This window comes from Dendropsophus ebraccatus, chromosome 9 (genome assembly GCF_027789765.1).
Source record: "Dendropsophus ebraccatus isolate aDenEbr1 chromosome 9, aDenEbr1.pat, whole genome shotgun sequence".
NCBI classification, from domain to species: Eukaryota; Metazoa; Chordata; class Amphibia; order Anura; family Hylidae; genus Dendropsophus; species Dendropsophus ebraccatus.
Window position 1 is genome coordinate 11,228,653 of NC_091462.1, and position 14,660 is coordinate 11,243,312.

Consider the following 14,660-nt stretch of genomic DNA (forward strand, 5'->3'; position numbering starts at 1 on the left):
CGGGGCTCAGCTTTTATTCCTATCTCCTATTCCTTCTCAGGTATGCCCAATGGCTGCGATTGCTCTGCTGCAAGGGTTGTCATAGGGTTATGGGAACAGCAAGGTTACACCCCACCACAGTGTGGCATTAGATGCCCCTTTGGGGTCTGCGGAGATGTTGGGTGTCGCCCCCTACTTGTTTTTACACATTTTATCCATTCACTTAGCCTGACAGCCAACAAAGCCACAACTACGGCTCCCGCCGGGGTCATCCATCGAGTCCCGTAGTATCGGCCCAGTGTGCAGCCATATATCCAGGGAGAGCTGGATGACCGCCTCCTGTGTAATGGTGGCAGTACTGGTTGTCACCCAATATATGACCACATGTACAAGGACGGCTAACTGACAGCGGCCGATCCCCCTGCATTAACCCTTTCCTCTTACCTGCAGCTCCCGCCTCCTCTCTAGCGCTCATCACATCGCTGTATAGCTGCTGCAACCGCTCACTGAGCCCCGACGAGGTAATCTGCTCCGGGATATTCTGAAACAACATAATATGGAACATGAGACTATGAGCCAGTGATCTGTGTGGGCAGAAGAGCTTGCAATCTAAGGTATAGATACCTATTAGGGAGACTGAAAGACAATTATACTGCCAGGTTATCCGGGATTCACCAAAACACATGAAAATATATGCAGATCTTCACTAGGCTGGAGTCAAAGACTGGTCCTTGGAGTTAGTAATAGCCACTGAGCCAAAGGAGAAGCCCAAATATTGTAAGGAGACAGTGCCAACCACTGAGCCAGAAGAAGCGCCCCAATACTGTAAGGAGCCAGTGCTAACCACTGAGCCAGAAGAAGAGCCCCAATACTGTAAGGAGCCAGTGCTAACCACTGAGCCAGAAGGGGAGCCCCAATACTGTAAGGAGACAGTGCCAACCACTGAGCCAGAAGAGGAGCCCCAATACTGTAAGGAGCCAGTGCTAACCACTGAGCCAGAAGAAGAGCCCCAAAACTGTAAGGAGTCAGTGCTAACCACTGAGCCAGAGGAGAAGCCCTAATACTGTAAGGAGAGAGTGCTAACCACTGAGCCAGAAGAAGAGCCCCAAAACTGTAAGGAGCCAGTGCTAACCACTGAGCCAGAAGAGGAGCCCCAATATTGTAAGGAGCCAGTGCTAACCACTGAGCCAGAAGAAGAGCCCCAATACTGTAAGGAGACAGTGCTAACCACTGAGCCAGAAGAGGAGCCCCAATACTGTAAGGAGCCAGTGCTAACCACTGAGCCAGAAGAGGAGCCCCAATACTGTAAGGAGCCAGTGCTAACCACTGAGCCAAAAGAAGCGCCCCAATACTGTAAGGACCCAGTGCTAACCACTAAGCCAGAAGAGGAGCCCCAATACTGTAAGGAAACAGTGCTAACCACTGAGCCAGAAGAGGAGCCCCAATACTGTAAGGAGCCAGTGCTAACCACTGAGCCAGAAGAAGCGCCCCAATACTGTAAGGACCCAGTGCTAACCACTAAGCCAGAAGAGGAGCCCCAATACTGTAAGGAGACAGTGCTAACCACTGAGCCAGAAGAGCCCTAATACTGTAGGGAGAGAGTGCTAACCACTGAGCCAGAAGAGGAGCCCCAATACTGTAAAGAAACAGTGCTAACAACTGAGCCAGAAGAAGAGCCGCAATACTATAAGGAGCCAGTGCTAACCACTGAGCCAGAGGAGAAGCTCTAATACTGTAAGGAGAGAGTGCTAACCACTGAACCAGAAGAAGAGCCCTAATACTGTAAGGAGAGTGCTAACCACTGAGCCAGAAGAGGAGCTCCAATACTGTAAGGAGAGTGCTAACCACTGAGCCAGAAGAGGAGCTCCAATACTGTAAGGAGACTGTACCCACCGATGAGCCAGAAGAAGAGCCCCAATACTGTAAGGAGCCAGTGCTAACCACTGAGCCAGAAGAAGAGCCCCAATACTGTAAGGAGCCAGTGCTAACCACTGAGCCAAAGGAGGAGCCCAAATACTGTAAGGACCCAGTGCTAACCACTGAGACCGAAGAAGAGCCCCAATACTGTAAGGAGACAGTGCTAACCACTGAGCCAGAAGAGGAGCCCCAATACTGTAAGGAAACAGTGCTAACCACTGAGCCAGAAGAGGAGCCCCAATACTGTAAGGAAACAGTGCTAACCACTAAGCCAGAAGAGGAGCCCCAATACTGTAAAGAAACAGTGCTAACCACTGAGCCAGAAGAGGAGCCCCAATACTGTAAGGAACCAGTGCTAACCACTAAGCCAGAAGTAGAGCCCCAATACTGTAAGGAGAGAGTGCTAACCACTGAGCCAGAAGAGAAGCTCTAATACTGTAAGGAGACAGTGCTAACCACTGAGCCACCTGTGATGGAGCCACAGTGATGCAGGGTCAGTATTAACCATTAAACTATTCGAGAAGCCCCATTGGGGCCAAAAGACAGTAGTGGTCAAGGAAGGAGCCCTAGTGCTACCAGCAGACAGTACAGTACCAGACACTGACCCTGTGGAGAAGCCGCGGTGCTGCCAGGAGACCGTAATAGCCACTGAGCCTAAATGAGAGAGCGGCACTTCCATACTAGCAACCTAGTCCATTGGGACCCAAAATAAGATTTGAGACACCCAATGTGGTCACCACAACAAGAAGTTCCCACATTACCCAGTAGGGGACGACACTGACACATCTGCTTCATGCTGAGGCCTGATGGAAGAAGCAATGTCTGCTGTGCTGTGATAGCTTTGTCTACTGTGAGTGGAGCTGCCCTTTAAGGATCTCAACCTCTGCCTGCGGCTTTATATGCAGGATCCTCTGTGACTGGGGAACAAAGATAACGCTGTAAGATGTTTCCTCTGACGCTCGGCTACAAACAATCATTCAAGGTTGTGCAAAAGACGTAACAAGAAGTGATAAGGCAGAAGGCTGGAGGAGTCTGTGTCCGCACCATCATGTGTGCAGTGACTGCTAGAAGGGTGGTAAAGGACTTCAGGACACGCTGATCTGCAATTGCCCTTTAAGGCTAGGTTCACACTGCGTTTTTGAAATCCGTTTTTTTGTAAAAAACGGATGCATTTGTGTGCATCTGTTTTGATCCGTTTTTCCATTGACTTCCATTGTAAAAAAAAACAAAAACGGATACACAAAAATGTATCTGACACTACTTTTGTGTCCGTTAAAAAAATAGGATCCGTTTTTTTTACAATGGAAGTCAATGGAAAAACTGATCAAAATGGGTGCACACAAATGAATCCGTTTCTTGCAAAAAAACGGATTGCAAAAACGCAGTGTGAACCTAGCCTAAGAAGCCAAGAATGTTGCAGCACTTATTCTGAGTGGACAGACTGTAGGACACTGTCGGTCCATGGAGTCTCCAGTCCAGACCCCGGCATGTATACTGACCTCATCAATAATGTCTACAATCAGCAACTGCAGGTAGCACTCAGATCCCGGGGTATAAGGGGCCTATGAGTGTTGTTACCTCATTATTTAAAGGGGGACTCTATTACTTATACACCACTTCCTGCAGGGTATACAGCAGCTGATTTTTTCTAGTCTGACACATTGCTCTCTGCTGCCACCTCTGTCCATGTCAGGAACTGTCTAGAGCAGCAGCAAATCCCCATAGAAAACCTCTCCTGCAGGACATACAGCAGCTGATAAGTACTGAAAAGTACTGATTTGAGATTATTTTTTTATACAGGTAAATAATCTCTGGCACTTTTTCTGATGCCAGTTGATTAGAAATGAGTTGATTTTTGCTGGAGTGGCCCTGCTAAGTGACCCAATGTTTAGAAATGAATGTGTCGGCACAGGATCTGCTGTAGTGTAGCGTGACCCCCAGTGCCCCTATACGTGTAAGTGGCAGTGATGGCACAACCGCAGGCCCAGCTTCATCGCAATGACCTGACTGCAGACATGAGGCCTCATCCTGCGGTCACAGACAGCCAGTCAGATTGCCGGCAGTGTGCACAGTGCCAGCGCTTACATCATAGATATCAGGGCCGGGCACAGAACAGCTTCTACCCTTCCATTTCCCACATTAAAGCCGCCGTCTTACACTAATGTGTCCTCTGGGCTGCATGAGAGGAGTATTTTGGGCCTTGCTTTCCCCCTTATTCCAGTATCTCTTCGCAACATTAAAATCCATCTCCGCTCTCGGCTATTTTCACCACTGCGGGAAGATTAACTCCTCCTCACCTGTCGGCCACAGCCAGGAGCGTTATACACCGCGGCTAATGCATTAACGCAAACCCAGCGGCTATTACTACCAGCCATGGAGCTGTCCCAGAGTCCCCCGGCCTGAGAACTGCACAGTCCCCGCACTCTGCTGCGCTGCATCCTGATCAATGCAATATCTCATCTATATGACACGGGAGAAAGAACCTGGCCTGGATACTGATCCCTGTAAGGTGGAGATAGAGAGGACTGTGCAGCTGTAACTGTATATGGTCGCACAGTTATCTCTATGATTATAGATATGAGTGCAGGGAGGGGACAGAGAGGACTGTGCAGCTGTATCTGTATATAGTCATACAGTTATCTCTATGATTATAGATATGAGTGCAGGGAGGGGGATAGAGAGGACTGTGCAGCTGTAACGGTAAGGTCACACAGTTTTTCTCTGGTGTCAGTGTAGGCCATGCACAGTGTATGAGTCTGGTGTCAGTGTAGGCCATGCACAGTGTATGAGTCTGGTGTCAGTGGAGGCCATGCACAGTGTATGAGTCCGGTGTCAGTGGAGGCCATGCACAGTGTATGAGTCTGGTGTCAGTGTAGGCCGTGCAGTGTATGAGTCTGGTGTCAGTGTAGGCCGTGCAGTGTATGAGTCCGGTGTCAGTGTAGGCCATGCACAGTGTATGAGTCCGGTGTCAGTGTAGGCCATGCACAGTGTATGAGTCCGGTGTCAGTGTAGGCCGTGCACAGTGTATGAGTCCGGTGTCAGTGTAGGCCGTGCACAGTGTATGAGTCCGGTGTCAGTGTAGGCCGTGCACAGTGTATGAGTCCGGTGTCAGTGTAGGCCGTGCACAGTGTATGAGTCCGGTGTCAGTGTAGGCCATGCACAGTGTATGAGTCCGGTGTCAGTGTAGGCCGTGCACAGTGTATGAGTCTGGTGTCAGTGTAGGCCATGCACAGTGTATGAGTCTGGTGTCAGTGTAGGCCGTGCACAGTGTATGAGTCCGGTGTCAGTGTAGGCCGTGCACAGTGTATGAGTCCGGTGTCAGTGTAGGCCGTGCACAGTGTATGAGTCCGGTGTCAGTGTAGGCCGTGCACAGTGTATGAGTCCGGTGTCAGTGTAGGCCGTGCACAGTGTATTGGTCCGGTGTCAGTGTAGGCCATGCACAGTGTATGAGTCTGGTGTCAGTGTAGGCCATGCACAGTGTATGAGTCTGGTGTCAGTGTAGGCCATGCACAGTGTATGAGTCTGGTGTCAGTGTAGGCCGTGCACAGTGTATGATGATAAACTGCAGCAAAGATCTGTGCAGCTGCTGACAATGGTTGTAACCTTACCAGCATTGTCTATACAGGGCACAGATATATCCAATAATTCATCTGAGACCTGGCTACTGTATATAGGGGTTTACTGCTCCCTAATGTGAACAATGATCTTATTCACTGACAACAAGCACACATATAGCGATACCCTGATCGTTCCTGTTCCTCGTGATGTTGATCCGTTCCCTGGCACTCCGCACAGACTGCATGGCATTGCCCGTTCTGCTGAATCACTGCTACCTGATGCCACAGCCCTTTGATCTTTGCCGGGCACAGCTCCCCGCTGGCACTGTCCTCCTGTGGCACGGTAACCTATAAGTCACAGTCTTCTACTCCACAATCCGCTTAACATTTTACTATAAATCATTAGACAAATGAACTGCTGACGGCCGAGTTACACAGAGCCGAACCCAATGAACTAAAGAAGAAGTGAAAGGATACGGAAAGTGCAAGGCTATCCTCCAACCTGGTGTAAAACTACAACTCCCAGCATGCCCTGACACACTTCTGGAGACCAATGGATTGGTGACTATTGCTATAGACTATAGCAATGCTCCCAGCCATGGCCCTCCAGCTGCTGCAAAACTACAACTCCCAGCATGCCCTTGTGTGTGGTATTGCGAGTCCGTTCCAATAAAGTGAAAGGGGCTTATCTGCAATACCACTCACAACCTGCGGAAAAGTGTGGAGCGGCTATTGGAGGAAAGTTACTAATCTTTATATGAATTTGTTGTATCCATCTTCTGCACTGTGTATAGCTGCATACTATAGGCAGATATAGGACACATATACAACATATATCTGACATATTAATCTGTTATTCCTCCTGGAAATGTAGGAATAAACTGACAGCTACCTGGTTCCCCAAAAATAAGACCTAGTAGAGGTTTTGCTGAATTGATAAATATAAGGCCTCCCCCAAAGGTAAGACACAGCAAAGGTTTATGTTTGAAGCATGCCCACCACACAGAACACCAGGGCATGTAGCTGGGATTCTTTTTAGCCCACTGCTGCTGTCTCCTGCCTTCACCGTCCGTAGCAGAGCAGCTGCATGCAGGACATGGAGACCGTTACCTGCCGCCAACCCTGATGTTACCTTACACGTCCGTCACTTGTAATTGTGCAGGCAAGGCATCAAGAGGCTTGTCAGCTGCCCCCATCCATTGTTTCCCCTACTGCCAGATGTAGAGCGGTATATCACCTGCCGCCATACTGTACGCTGTCCCTGCTGTGCTGTACAAGTGTGCTCCCCCTGGTGGCTGGAAGCCATCATACCATACACTGTCCCTGCTGTGGATGTGACATGTGAATTCTTCTTCATGGAAAACTAAGACATCCCCTGAAAATAAGACCTAGGAGCAAAAATAAATATAAGAGACTGTCTTATTCTCAGGGATACACGGTATGTGCCACTATTTACCAGTGTGTCCCTGCACATTGTCCCGTCTGTGGGCCATATCTTATTGGTAACATCCTGCAATACATTTCCTTTACATATACATTAGCCATGTCTTTCTCACACAGCCCTGCGCCCCAAGAGCTTACAATCTAATTTCTATACTGATGGGTTCTGCATTTGGCACAGCTGTGAATAAAGTCCATTAGTACTGAGGGGTAGCCATGGGGCCAAATACAAGCGAGTCATTCATCTTAGCAGGACAATCCCGTATGGTTGGCCACATCAGCCTGCGGAGATGTATGCATTGTTTCTAGGGGGTTGACATTAGGGATTAGTTACTGTGATTGGTGCAGTCGCCCAGTCAGGATTAATAAGGCTGCGTGTACAGGTAACCGGCTGTGGGGTCGGCTGTGGGGTCGGCTGTGGGGTCTGCTCCCCCCCCCCCCCCCCCCCCCCGCCCTCTGTACTCTCCGCTGCTGCTTTGTGAGGGGATCCATGCTGGGCTCTAATACATGATGTTTTCCAGAGGCGGCAAATAAATATTATAACTATATATAATAGTATAACAAACACATGTATACACTTCTCCAATGCACTTTCTGTTACAACTCCTCACAGCTTTTCACATCGCTACTTACTGCAGACAATAAGAACCATGATTGTTCACCCCAACAGAGAGAAATGATGATCACACGGTTACATGGCTCTACTACTACTGTAATGTCATGGACAGATTTGTATCCACTGGGAGCCTCTAGTGACTGACAGCAAGCAGAGATCTTGACAGTTGTGAAAAACTGATCCCGAGTTATATCCTGTTATATACTCCAGAGCTGCACTCACTATTCTGCTGGTTAGGTCACTGTGTACATACATTACTGATCCTGAGTTACATCCTGTATTATACTCCAGAGCTGCACTCACTATTCTGCTGGTGGGGTCACTGTGTACATACATTACATTACTGATCCTGAGTTACATCCTGTATTATATTCCAGAGCTGCACTCACTATTCTGCTGGTGAGGTCACTGTATACATGGATGTGCCACCTTCCTTATAATCCAGTCTTCGCCTCTATAAATATGTGCCCCCTTGGTCTATACCGCAGTCGCTGACCCCACAAATCTAAAAATATTCTCCCAGATTTATATTTATCCAAAACAAGAAAACAAATTTCTCAAACAAAACTTTGAAGGCCGCTGCGTCCTCGCCACCCCAGCGCTGCGTCCTGTTTGAAGTGGCCGTTGGGCTGACATAGGCTCGAGACACCGATGACCGATAGACGTCTCCCCGGGGCTTCTGTCTCTGATCATCTGCTGACCACAAAGAGATCTGCCCATCAGTCTCTGCTCAACACAAAACTGGCAGAAAGATCAGGGCCCTCCTGTGTGAGAATATGTCTGTGCCCAACAGCAGCATGGCACAAGGGGAGGCCGGGTCCTGGGCACAAGGGGAGGCCGGGTCCTGGGCACAAGGGGAGGCCGGGTCCTGGGCACAAGGGTTGAAACTAGTGACAGATAGAATGGGGGCTATGGGGGTCTAAGTAACTGGGCTCCTGGCCACTGCCCAATAGCCTGACTGTTCAGTCTTCTATATCACTCTAGCATAGCAGTCTATGGAAGCTGATCAGCGAGATCAGAGCAACTAATTGAGTTACCGGGCTGCACAAACAATCACTGTATCCTTCATGCAGCCATTATAAAAACATTGCTATGGGTCAAACATCTCCTGTTTACATGTGTATGGCAGGTAGGATGTGTGGCAGGTAGACTACCATTTTTATGGCTGCTCAAAAGCTGCGATCAGCCGAGGATCAGGCATTTTCACGCTCCTAGGCTGATCAATGACAATTCTTCACACACTCGTCGTCTGAATGAGCCTTTCTAGCAACACTTATTGCTGATAATCGACCAGTGTGAAAAGGCCCAGTCAGCAGAATTGTGAATGCAGCTCTGGATGGGACTGATCAGAGATAGATGTGGGGGTTGGGGTGGCCATTCCTGCAGCTCTGGATGGGCCTAGAGTATAATTATACATATGGTTCTCCAAGTTTTGATAATTACAACTCCCATCATACATTGAGCAGCGTCTTCAACCTAACACTCCCCAGAGATTAAAACTACAACCCCCATCATGCCCTAAGCCCTAACATGTGGCTCTCCAACTGTACTATAGCTAAAACCTCCAGCATGCTCCGACAGCCGACATGATAGGAGTTGCAGATTTGCCTCAGCTGAAGAGCCACAGGTTGTGGATCAAGCTGTAGTGGCAGCCATTTTGTATGTCACACAGCTTGGGGTCATCAGGACATGCTGGGAGTTGTAGTTTTGGAACAGCTGGAGATTCACAGATGGAAGGAACACTGATGCAAAGCAAACTGTAATGTCGGCCATGGTGTTTGTCACTCTGCTGTTCCAGAGACGGCTATAGCAGCTTTAAAGGTTTATCCAGGTTTACAAAAAAATAAATTTACAGAAGCCCCCCCATCCTCAGGTTGTGTGCGGTATTACAACCTGGCTTCATTCACTTAAACCAAACAGAGCTGCAGAACACACACTGGAGTGGTAATGTTTCTGGAAGAAAGCAGCCATGTTTTTCTAATCCTGGACAACCCTTTTAAGTTATGGTGCGTTTACACGGAATGATTATCGCTCAAATTTTCGCAATAACGATCGCATTTAAGCGATAATCGACTCGTGTGAACAATCAAGCGACAAGTGAGAAATCGTTCATTGTGATCCTCAACATGTTCTCAAATCGTCCTTGGTTGTTTGCTAAAAATTCGCAGATCGCTTCGTGTAAACAGTCTTTCACAGAGTCACCCTATAGGCCGTATTACACGGCCCGACTCTGAGGAGCAAACGAGCGCTGTGAGTGGGTAAGTCTGGGGGGCGTGGGGGCTGCCCGAGCGATTGCTGATCGTCCAGGCAGCCCATAGGATATAGCGGCGGTCTGCCACCTCCTATTCCGCAGAGCGACAGCAGCAGACCGCTGCTATATAAGTCGTTTGTCTTTCAACATGTTGAAAGACAAATGACTTCAACGATCAGCCGACATGAACGATGTCGGCTGATCGTTGCCTCCTATTCCACGGGACGATTATCGGCCGAATACAGCGATAATCGTTCCGTGGATTAGGACCTTGTGTGTGAGATGGGCTTAAGCGATCTTAAAAACGATCACAATAACGATTTTTCTAACGATTTATTCGTCTAAACGCTGATCGTTATAAGAACAAAATTGTTGCTTCAAAATCGTTAAACGATCGATTGGGCGCATTATCACTTCATGTAAACGGATCATTATAGGAGAAAATTTCAGGGCTTCCATTTAGAGCAGATGTGTGACCTCACGCTCAGTTCTAGGTGTTGGAGTTCCTCCGGGTGATGGGGACTCCTATTGTCTGCCACTTGTTGCTGTACACTTGTATGTCAGGGATTGCAGGAACGCCATAGCCGCTCGCTCTCCCTTCTCAGCTCCATCACAAGCCGGCCTTTCTTCCCGGAGGGTGTCATTCCTGGCAGGCTGTGAGGCAGCGAGCAGCGATGAAGGAATCTTTCAGTGCCTACATGTTTATCTTCCTTCGGGGAGTGACTAGGTTCAGCAGGCCCTGGCTACAGCCCCTAGCAAGCCATACGCACAGTGTGCCAGGGGGCACAGTCACCCACACTCACTAGGCTGGCCACCTTCCACAGATTCCAGTAGGGAAGTGGTGGGCGAGGGCTGTAAGTGAGCGCTCACTAATCCTGAGCCTTCATTTCCTAAAGTAACCGTATCCTAAACCCTGTAATATCCAGTAATCCCGCGTCGGCTGCTAATCCTACCGGGCAGCTCCTCAGCGGCCGGGGCGCTCCTGATCCACAACATTAACAGGTTTATTCCCTGTATGACCAAAAGGTATGAACAACCTTCTTGCAACAATTTCACACTCTCTGCTTGCTGTCAGTGCATAGAAAACCAAGGCTCTCCAGCTGTTGCAAAACTACAACTCCCATCATGCACTAAGCCAACCAGCCAATAGTGCTAGAGCTGTGTGTCACCATGGTAACAGACTACAAGTAAACCTTAGTAGTAGTCTGATCCTGCAGTCATGTTTCCCTCTGCCGCTTCCTCACAATCTACAGACAGTAAAGAGCTGCAAAGAGCAAGATATGATGACAGGATTAGACTACACAGGGTTTGCTTGTAGCCTGCAACCCAGGAGACGTGTGGTTCTGCATAGGAGCTGTGTACAGAAAACTGTTTTTTAATCAAAAGAATTTTCAAAGCTCCACAAATTTTAGTTTTATATGTATTGGAGCAATGAAATGAAACAACCTTGCAAAGTCTTGATTAAAGGGGTATTCTGCTCAAACATAACTTTTGATATGTTGCTGCCCATGGTGAGGCTAACAATTCCTTCCATACTTGTTATTATCTATTCAGTCTCCTTCCCCCAGTTCTCAGCTGCTGCTTTCTGCTGAAGACACAAAAATCTGTGTGTGAGCCGTTCTCTCTGTCTCCCCTCCTCCCCCTCCCTTCTAAGACGGCTGATGTAAACCAATTCCTGGCTGGCTTCATCTGCAGCATTGTAGTGATTTTTTTTAAAATTAAGGTTATAAGCAACATTACAAAATGTTTTATTCTATATGGACTGAAGAACTGAAATAAAAAATGGAACAAACACCTTGCAAGTATTTTGTATGAAACATTTTTGTTTCTTCTTGTATACAACTACTAATCTGTATACTACTTTAAATCTGTGTCTCCATGGTAACAGACTACAAACAAACAAACCCTGTAGTCTGATCCTGCAGTGGAATGTAATGGTGTGTTTTTATTTATCTGGCAGATTTTTTTAAGCCAAAGCCAGGAATGGATTTGAAAAGAGGAGAATTTTTAGCCTTTCCTTTATGTCTGTTCCTGGCTTTGGCTTAAAAAACCTGTCAGATAAATTGGTCTGTGTAAACGCTCCCCTCCCTTAGTTTCCTTTTCATCATAATAAATGGTGCAGCTGTGGGATCAGACTACACAGTGTGTGTGTAGTCTGTTACCATGGATACACACAAAAACGTTGGACATTTTTAATCAAGATTATGAGCCAATTTTTTTCAGTTTTTAATTTTAGATGTATTGGAGCAATATGAAGATTAACCCTTTATCATCCAGGATGTCTGTGATATAATAGTAAATTTCCTCTTATCGTAATAAACTTAAGTATTTGGGGGGGTCTTGCTGCTGCTGTGTAAGGAGCAGACCTGACCTTAGTATCATCTTGGTGTCCTCTTATAAAACGCGAGGAACCTGACAAGCAAGGTGGAACTCTTCATGGAGGCTGAATGCACAGAGGGTGAGGGGGGGGCTGGGCCGGGAGATTTATTGCCAGCAATCAGATCTCGCTAAGTAGGTCAGAGCCGTGGAAGAAAAGAGAGCACCTTCTTAGGTAGCCGGAGGCCGTGAACCCCTCATAACAACGGGGGGATTGAAAGTCTTCACCTTAAAATATGCCGCTTCCTGGATGACCAAAATATGTACATTTCAGTCTCCAGATCTCAGCTGACTGTGGCTTGGCACGGGCCGGACCTGCTCTCCATGGTCAGGGCTGACATGAAACATCTGGGAAACACAGTATAGGAAGAGAGCGGGGACCCCCGATGCCAACCGAGCAAATCAGACTGCTGCGGCAGCACGGCACCCTGTCACAGAGGTGCCACCGCAACAGTCGGTGGGGGCGGAAAATATTTACAGTGCTGTACTACAAGTGTGTATTATGTTCAATATACAGGATAACCTCCTATTCACAGTCCTCCGGCCACTTTCTGCATCACAAATAATAGGTTGTAGTTTATCTGGATTTTTTTATAAAATTAATGTACATCAATAGAGATGATTGACACCGATCCGTGGGGGGTGGGGGGTATGGGTCTGTATGCCAGCTTACTACTGTTACATCAAAGGGTTCTCAAAAAATAAAAATCTGCAGCAATGGGGCAGATGCAAAATTCCGGGATGTAGAACTATTAAAGGTTACAACATATACGTAGCAGAGTCGGGTTTGTCACACTAGTTACATAGGACTACAGCTAAATCTACATGTTGTCCTGTTTCAGGGAGGTGCAGTGCAAAAACTAAAAGGTAAAACAGATCCATTCTCATTCCCAGTAATAGAGATGTAGCAGAGGCGGGTTCCATTCTCATTCCCAGTAATAGAGATGTAGCAGAGGCGGGTTCCATTCTCATTCCCAGTAATAGAGATGTAGTAGAGGCGGGTTCCATTCTTATTCCCAGTAATAGAGATGTAGCAGAGGCGGGTTCCATTCTTATTCACAGTTATAGAGATGTAGCAGAGGCGGGTTCCATTCTCATTCCCAGTAATAGAGATGTAGCAGAGGCGGGTTCCATTCTTATTCACAGTTATAGAGATGTAGCAGAGGCGGGTTCCATTCTCATTCCCAGTAATAGAGATGTAGCAGAGGCGGGTTCCATTCTTATTCGCAGTTATAGAGATGTAGCAGAGGCGGGTTCCATTCTCAGTCCCAGTTATAGAGATGTAGCAGAGGCGGGTTCCTTTCTCATTCCCATTAATAGAGATGTAGCAGAGGCGGGTTCCATTCTTATTCACAGTTATAGAGATGTAGCAGAGGCGGGTTCCATTCTTATTCGCAGTTATAGAGATGTAGCAGAGGCGGGTTCCATTCTCATTCCCAGTAATAGAGATGTAGCAGAGGCGGGTTCCATTCTCATTCCCAGTAATAGAGATGTAGCAGAGGCGGGTTCCATTCTCATTCCCAGTAATAGAGATGTAGCAGAGGCGGGTTCCATTCTCATTCCCAGTAATAGAGATGTAGCAGAGGCGGGTTCCATTCTCATTCCCAGTAATACAGATGTAGCAGAGGCGGCTTCCATTCTCATTCCCAGTAATAGAGATGTAGCAGAGGCGGCTTCCATTCTCATTCCCAGTAATAGAGATGTAGCAGAGGCGGGTTCCATTCTCAGTCCCAGTAATAGAGATGTAGCAGAGGCAAGTTCCATTCTCATTCCCAGTAATAGAGATGTAGCAGAGGCGGGTTCCATTCTTATTCACAGTTATAGAGATGTAGTAGAGGCGGGTTCCATTCTCATTCCCAGTAATACAGATGTAGCAGAGGCGGGTTCCATTCTCATTCCCAGTAATAGAGATGTAGCAGAGGCGGGTTCCATTCTTATTCCCAGTAATAGAGATGTAGCAGAGGCGGGTTCCATTCTCAGTCCCAGTAATAGAGATGTAGCAGAGGCGGGTTCCATTCTCATTCCCAGTAATAGAGATGTAGCAGAGGCGGGTTCCATTCTCATTCCCAGTAATAGAGATGTAGCAGAGGCGGGTTCCATTCTCATTCCCAGTAATAGAGATGTAGTAGAGGCGGGTTCCATTCTTATTCCCAGTAATAGAGATGTAGCAGAGGCGGGTTCCATTCTTATTCACAGTTATAGAGATGTAGCAGAGGCGGGTTCCATTCTCATTCCCAGTAATAGAGATGTAGCAGAGGCGGGTTCCATTCTTATTCACAGTTATAGAGATGTAGCAGAGGCGGGTTCCATTCTCATTCCCAGTAATAGAGATGTAGCAGAGGCGGGTTCCATTCTTATTCGCAGTTATAGAGATGTAGCAGAGGCGGGTTCCATTCTCAGTCCCAGTTATAGAGATGTAGCAGAGGCGGGTTCCTTTCTCATTCCCATTAATAGAGATGTAGCAGAGGCGGGTTCCATTCTTATTCACAGTTATAGAGATGTAGCAGAGGCGGGTTCCATTCTT

General features: G+C 47.6%; 1 protein-coding gene and 1 long non-coding RNA gene across 2 annotated transcripts in view; one reads left to right on the plus strand and one right to left on the minus strand.

Moving 5' to 3' along the window:
- Window positions 1-14,660, plus strand: part of LOC138800674 (uncharacterized) — a 185,935-nt gene that overhangs the window by 159,511 nt on the left and 11,764 nt on the right. The window lies entirely within an intron of this gene.
- Window positions 1-14,660, minus strand: part of NHEJ1 (non-homologous end joining factor 1) — a 73,701-nt gene that overhangs the window by 3,848 nt on the left and 55,193 nt on the right. Inside the window, exon 5 of the mRNA XM_069982520.1 lies at window positions 424-520. Within this exon, the coding sequence (XP_069838621.1) occupies window positions 424-520 (97 nt within the window). The remainder of the gene's footprint in view (window positions 1-423; window positions 521-14,660) is intronic.